Source organism: Mya arenaria, chromosome 9, assembly GCF_026914265.1.
Source record: "Mya arenaria isolate MELC-2E11 chromosome 9, ASM2691426v1".
NCBI classification, from domain to species: Eukaryota; Metazoa; Mollusca; class Bivalvia; order Myida; family Myidae; genus Mya; species Mya arenaria.
The window spans coordinates 75,724,562-75,731,348 of NC_069130.1; the positions used below are offsets into that span (position 1 = coordinate 75,724,562).

The 6,787-nt window shown below is 34.4% G+C and overlaps 1 protein-coding gene across 2 annotated transcripts; it reads right to left on the reverse strand.

Annotated features, from left to right (window-relative positions):
* Positions 1-10: 10 nt before the first annotated feature.
* Positions 11-6,551, reverse strand: LOC128203641 (uncharacterized). 2 transcript variants are annotated; one of them, XM_052905145.1, is made up of 10 exons: positions 6,402-6,551; positions 4,970-5,287; positions 3,530-3,832; positions 2,901-3,215; positions 2,358-2,639; positions 2,140-2,247; positions 1,820-1,871; positions 1,584-1,600; positions 875-972; positions 11-543 (listed from the first exon to the last, which is right to left on the reverse strand). In XM_052905145.1, exons 1-10 carry the CDS (start codon positions 6,451-6,453, stop codon positions 364-366), a joined length of 1,725 nt encoding a protein of 574 aa, XP_052761105.1. In that variant the 5' UTR covers positions 6,454-6,551; the 3' UTR covers positions 11-363. The 2 variants fall into 2 exon arrangements, with proteins under 2 accessions (XP_052761105.1, XP_052761106.1); XM_052905146.1 differs by having other exon boundaries at positions 408-543; positions 875-1,021.
* Positions 6,552-6,787: the final 236 nt, after the last annotated feature.

Below are 6,787 nucleotides of genomic sequence, written 5' to 3' on the forward strand. Positions count from 1 at the left end.
GTGAGTGAGCGAGTGAGCGAGTGAGTGAGTGAGAGTTAATCCGATAAAATGCCTTTTCTTAAAACATAATCTTGGGCATTACCATATATAAAATCAAAAGATCATATGGAACAACAGCAAAATAAAACTACCAAATTGCAAACATTTTTATGATAAGGAGTGGCATGACTAAGGTGTAAACTATATCGAACATTTGTATGACTGAGGAAATACATACTTCAATGAATAATAATAACAGTAAAACTAGACTTAACACTATTGGTACAATTGATTATATAAAAATCATACATATGAAATACAATATAGAAACATGACAATAAGGTGGTATGTTCGGGTTATATGCTTTGATCTTTTGATCTACATCTACACTGATGCATAATGGTACCCAGGATGTTCAACAACAGGTCCCTGTGTCGAAAAGAACTCAATGTCAGCATACTCCGTCGGCGTATTCTTTTTCCTTGACGGGACTCGGGCGTTGGCTGCCTGTAGGAATTTGATGTCCAATTCGGCGTATTTGAGGCATTCATCATCCTGTGGGTTCTGGAAAATAGGGCATTGCACTACGTTTCCATAGGACACGATCAGTAAGCATATTAGTATTACCGATTTCGAATCACTTATGGAAAGGATCTTTGTATTAAACTTGCATGACATCATATTTCATAGTTTATAAATTTGAAGACAAGAATGGTCGATACCTTATGGTAGATTGCACACCTGCTTAACTGTGTTCAATAAGGGTGTTCTCAATAAGTGTAATACTTATTGTAGTTGGCTACTCAGCACGCCTTACTGTTCTGGTCAAGCTACTTTGTACTAGTGTTTTGTCATTTGCATTGCATTAATTATCTCGCAAGGTGAAGTGAGTTACCTGCGTTTCAATCCTCTGTGTGGCCGCCTGCCTCTGCACGACTGCGTACTGGACTCCTTCCGTTGATATGTGTAGCACTCCATTGTCCGACGAGGTGTCTGTTTTTGACAATTTTTGCAAAAACCCATGGAAACCAGTGATAAAAGACTGCTGACAAAAATCAGATCGCATATTTTTATATATAAGTTTAAAAATTGATGTTTTATGCATTTTTCGAAACCATTAGTAACGGTTTGAGCCATTAAACATTAGTTTTGAACAGAAATATGAAAATCTACCATCTGATTTTTTGTCAGCAATCCTATATCATTGGTTTGCATATTAACGCAAAAATGTGCTCTTTCCAAGACAAAAAATAAAAAAAGTTGTCTATGGTTTAGGTAATCATTACTGACTATAATTTATAAAAGTCCATTTGGAAGGAAGTATATTCTGTTATTGTATAGAGGACCAGAACAAAGAGAATAAAGCTGGTTATGATTCCGAATGACTGTCTTTGCAATTGTAAATGACTTTTGATAACTATTTTATAAAAATCGATAAATTTGTTAACTTGATCCAAAGCTAGAATTTCCAGGAAACAAAAAACACCGAAAGCGTTATATTGTTAAAGTATATATATATATATACAGTACATGATGGAATGTTCAAATGACGTGTAAAGGACTTACAAATGAACGTTAAAGTAAACTTAAAGAAAAAAAATTACCGCTGTGGTTTTCAACACTGGAAAAGAAAGTAAAAATTATTTTTTTAGTTGTTGAATAGTTCATATGATAATACTTTTATAAGCCCAAACGAAGTTCTGTGTTATCGGAAAGACTTTGCTGTATACATTTCATTATACATCAACAATTTAAATATATTAAACTAGTATAACATTCAACAGATGTCTGAGATTTCATATCACTATATAACTTAATCAAAATTACAATTGATACATACATTTCTACTGTGTTAATTACGTCGATCTTTTGCCGTTTAAGAAGCATACATCCTGAAAAAGATATAAGCTCATATGAGACATATATTCAACATTAGTTCTAAATAAGTTTGTTATAAGAGTCTATGTAGGTAAAAGAAATAGTTTGTGAAAGTTGAATTATTTGAAAGTATTATAATTATGTATACTCATTCTGAATACTCTCGTACAAACATTTATGGACCCTTTCAAAACTGAACACCCTGTCCCTCGTGCAGAAAATTAAATTGCATGCAGTTTAATATTGTAGAAGATTATGGTATTCAGGAAATATAATCCTTACCTCCAATAACAAACAGGATGCAGAGTCCACCTATAACACCTGCTCCGATAAGTACATTGATGACAGGAAATCGGAATGTATGAATGTCAGTTTCGTGGGATTGACGACCTGCAATATCATGTTTTTAAAGTAAAATCGTAATATCTTAAAAAAAAACAACATCAAATGCATTTCATCCACTTAAAATGTAACCAATATTTCAGCTGTTAATTACGAACCATCTGCTGTTGTTCTTATCACGGTCAAGGAATATTTCAGAAGCTCATTTGATTTCCAAGCGTTGCAAGTGTATATATTTTCGCCATCTCTCGCATAATGAAGTGTTAACAGGCATTCGTCTGTTTTGTTACAGGTCTTCATTACAGTGCTATTTTCATCTTCCCACCAAAGCGTCCATTGTCCTTTATCATCGTTATCATCCACAAGACATCTGACGGTCACTGTAAGAGTCGGATATAAATGAACAGGTGATGTCGTGTTCAAATTCAAAGTCGGGTCACCTGAAATGAAGTGTAGAAATTGTTTAGAAAGCTACTGAGTAAAATGAATACATAGTTAAGAGAAAATATCACTTATTATACATTTTAAGATTGCCTTTATCGTATTCCTGTGGAAAACCACCTTGAATGAAAGATATTATAATATATAAGTACATTTGCAATACGGATCCCTTCGAAAGAAGACTGGACATACAAAACAACAGTCTTGTTTGATTAAGAATGAGAACGAAAGGCGACAAATATATATTACTGAGTGCATACCTTGAAAAGATACTGTATAAGTTGTATTCAAATGAGATTTGAAATGATCGCATCTTGTTGCACATGTAATATTTCCAGGCATGTCTTTAGAAACACTTAAAAGCACATTGGAAACAGAACGGTACCTCCCACTGTCACCATTTGTCCAGTTGTTTCGTCGAACGTACTGCAAGTTATCGGTCACACTTGCCCATTCAATTGTGCAAGGTGGATTTGATTCATTCGTTTCACAAGACATGTTAAATAAATAGACATGAACACTGTTGGTATATTCATGTATTTTGTCTATGGACATCGAAAGGTCCGACGGCGGATCTAAAAACAAAACAGGATAAACTCTTTGACTGTTTTCGATTCAGAGTATACAAATATATCATGTAAATATAAGTTAATGATGCACACTCAATGACAGTTGCATTAAGTATGTATCTTTCAATAGTACAACCATTTACCAAGGGGGTTAATTTGTTATGCAATATCTCGTTTAACATTACTACCCTTCACGATTATATCTTCAAATAATACAAACATTTACCATGGGGTTTAGTTTGTTATGCATTTCCTCATTTAGCATTACTATACTTCATTATTACGCGTGTTTTACACAAGTTATACGCTCTTAAACTTACATTTCATATTAATGTGTTTGCAGACGGTCTTATCGTTTAAACCAATATCATATTTGATTTTGTTGGTGCAGCACATTTGTTTTCCATTCCACGTTTTGTTAGCCTTTGTCACCTTTGCTAAACTTGTAATCGTATGAGATGATCGGTTAAATGAATCGGTTTGTTGAGCGTCAGCTAGTAATACATTGTCAACGTGTATTTCTATTTCCGGAGCGGGAAAAGCATTACGCACTTCACATATTGTTGTTGAACCTTCTCCATCAAGGAATTTAGGAACTATTAGCTCGGGCAGGTTACCTTCTTCTGGAATTGAAACACAATAATTTAACAGCTAATACTATTTTATCAACGTGTATTTCTATTGCCGGAGCAAGGATAGCATTGCGCACTTCACAAACTTTTGACGTACTTTCTCCATCATTGTATGCAGGATTATAGGCACGGGCAGGTTGCCTTCCTAGACTTGAAACACAATAAATAAGAAGCATTCAATATAATACAATATCTAATGATTTTAACCTCCACAAAATAACAACTCATAGCTTATCATTATAAGTATCGTATTTCCTAACCCACGTTACATAAAATTCCGTGCACTTCGTAAGGTGTTTCGAGGGCTGCATTAGCAACCTGACATGGCACATTCCGTCTTGACAATCCATCTATATGTTGATGGACGTTACGGAATCGGTACAACCCTTTGTTCCGTTTTCTTTCAACAAGAACAAATGAATCATGGCCCAGTAAAAGTACTATTTGTATAGGATCAGTTCCATTGTAAGTGTTGCAATAAATATCGGAAATATGTATAAATAATCAGAAACTTTTTGCTCTTCGTAAGACCCTGCTCGTAGCTCTATGTCCTCCTTAAATTTGTTTTTCCATGTTCGTCCCATGTATGTTTGGTGCTGTATAGAAAAGTCAGACGGAAGTTCCAAGTTCGACGCCGGTGCCGGGAACAACCGGGCTGAGAATCACGAGAGCTCCACATGTTCCAACAATATCTGTTGATTATAACTTAATATATATTAACGTAAATGTCAGAAAAAAGTGATATTTTTTTGTGATTGCCCAGGGCCCATAACCACAAACAACTGTAAACAATTGTAACATAATTTAAATAAATTAGTGTGAACTGTATAATAAGACAACAATCCACGTACTTTTCACATTTTAAGCTTATTATAATTTACGAGTTTATTTCATTCAAATAAAAAGAAGGTAATAAAAACAGGTGTAGGTGAATACGGGCCCAGAAAACAATATGAGTACATGCGAAACTACATGGATAGGCAACGGTGGCAAACAACCTACCATATTTGTGTAAGAAGACTTCAAAAAATAAAACCCCAATAACAAACCAGGAGGAAACAAAAATACAACACACATTCTTTATATCAGTAATTTTAACACTTGGGTTTCCGCCTTAAAACAGTTTACCTTTCATATGTATATGTACCATGCTTGTTCTTATCGTTTCGTTTGTTGAACATCCGGCGTAGAATTCAGATTTGTTGTACTCAATTGAAGGCCACCATTTTAAAAAGAATGACCCATCCTCCGAATATGTTGTAACATTAGTCCTTTGCATTGTTTGTAATTGTGTACCACCTTCCATTATGTATCTCCATTCTACCTTACATCCCCAAGGGTAGAACGGTGTCGCTTTCAGTGTTACCTCCCTGTTCACAAAGGCGGGTCCTACCACTGATATAGTTCCATACTTGTTCTCGGCGTCACAGACGTAGTCAACAAGAGCTGATATAGAAGTAACAAACAAATTACAAATACACATGTCACACTCAATAACGGGTAAACCTGTAAATACTATAATTAAGTATTATTATGAAAAATCATATAGTTAATTAACAAGTTGGACACTATAAGGCTAAAGCAATTAAGCATCCAAAATTATCTGAACATTCATAAACGTATGAATCTAAAAATAAAACGAATATAAAAAGGAAATAAACGTTACATTGCTTTTTCTATTTCTTTTAGCATAAACATTAATTCGCATAGAAAAAGAATTGGTACGCAGTTGAAGTAGTAGTAGTAGTAGTAGTAGTAGTAGTAGTAGTAGTAGTAGTAGTAGTAGTAGTAGTAGTAGTAGTAGTAGTAGTAGTAGTAGTAGTAGTAGTTGTAGAAGAAAAGTCTGTGTGGCTACTAAGTTAGTTTCGGCACCTGTTCTCAATGCGAAGCTATGTTGGCCTACTTGCTTTCTCTGTCAGCAAGACGCATTTATCACAAATTATGTCTCTTTTATAAAAAGAAATACGGACTTGCACCCCTTAAAATGTTAGTTTCCAGAATTATCCACTGCACAATACATCTAAAATAAAAACAGTTATGTCACTGGTTCTTACCTTTAGTAGTACATTTTGTAATAGCAGCAGTAGTAGTAGTAGTAGTAGTAGTATTGGTAGTAGTAGTAGTAGTAGTAGTAGTAGTAGTAGTAGTAGTAGTAGTAGTAGTAGTAGTAGTAGTAGTAGTAGTAGTAGTAGTAGTAGTAGTAGTAGTAGTGGTAGTAGTAGTAGTAGTAGTAGTAGTAGTAGTAGTAGTAGTAGTAGTAGTAGTAGTAGTAGTAGTAGTAGTAGTAGTAGTAGTAGTAGTAGCAGCAGCAGCAGCAGCAGTAGTAGTAGTAGTAGTAGTAGTAGTAGTAGTAGTAGTAGTAGTAGTAGTAGTAGTAGTTGTAGTAGTAGTAGTAGTTGTAGTAGTAGTAGTAGTAGTAGTAATAGTAGTAGTAGTAGTAGGAGGAGGAGGAGGAGGAGGAGGAGGAGGAGTTTTAATAGTAGTTGTAGAAGTAGTAGTAGTAGTTTTTGTTTAATATAAGAATTAATATGATTAAGAGGGTTTTACTTATGCAACATACCTGAAGTGATTACGGCAAGTTGAGCACAAATAAGCATCCAATGTCGTGGCATATCTCCGCAAAGTTATTTATTTAATGATACGAGTGATTTTGTTTGGTCGTATCCATTGGAAATTGTGTTACACTTGTTACTTATTATTTTAGACACAGACCTTTCATAAAATTTCCATCAGGAAGTTATGTGTTGTTCACCGTTTCAGTCCACAATTGTTTAACTTGCGTACCGGAAGTCATGCTCTGGACTTGACAATGAGTTGAACTGATGTTACATCATTGTAAAGAAAAGAAGGTTTCATCTGCAGACATACGCTATATTCATTATTCTTATAATTTATCACAAAAGGGAAATAATTCAGGTTTAAAACTGTTTTTATAATTAATGTTGC

What these genes read in the sequence shown, in the direction of transcription:
- LOC128203641 (XM_052905145.1), bottom strand. Translation starts at nt 6,453, where the DNA reads ATGCCACGACATTGGATGCTTATTTGTGCTCAACTTGCCGTAATCACT. An exon ending in CAAACACATTAATATGAAAT is followed by an intron (nt 3,216 to 3,529) that starts GTAAGTTTAAGA and finishes TTTTGTTTTTAG; the next exon opens with ATCCGCCGTCGGACCTTTCG. An exon ending in CATCCTGTTTGTTATTGGAG is followed by an intron (nt 1,872 to 2,139) that starts GTAAGGATTATA and finishes TATCTTTTTCAG; the next exon opens with GATGTATGCTTCTTAAACGG.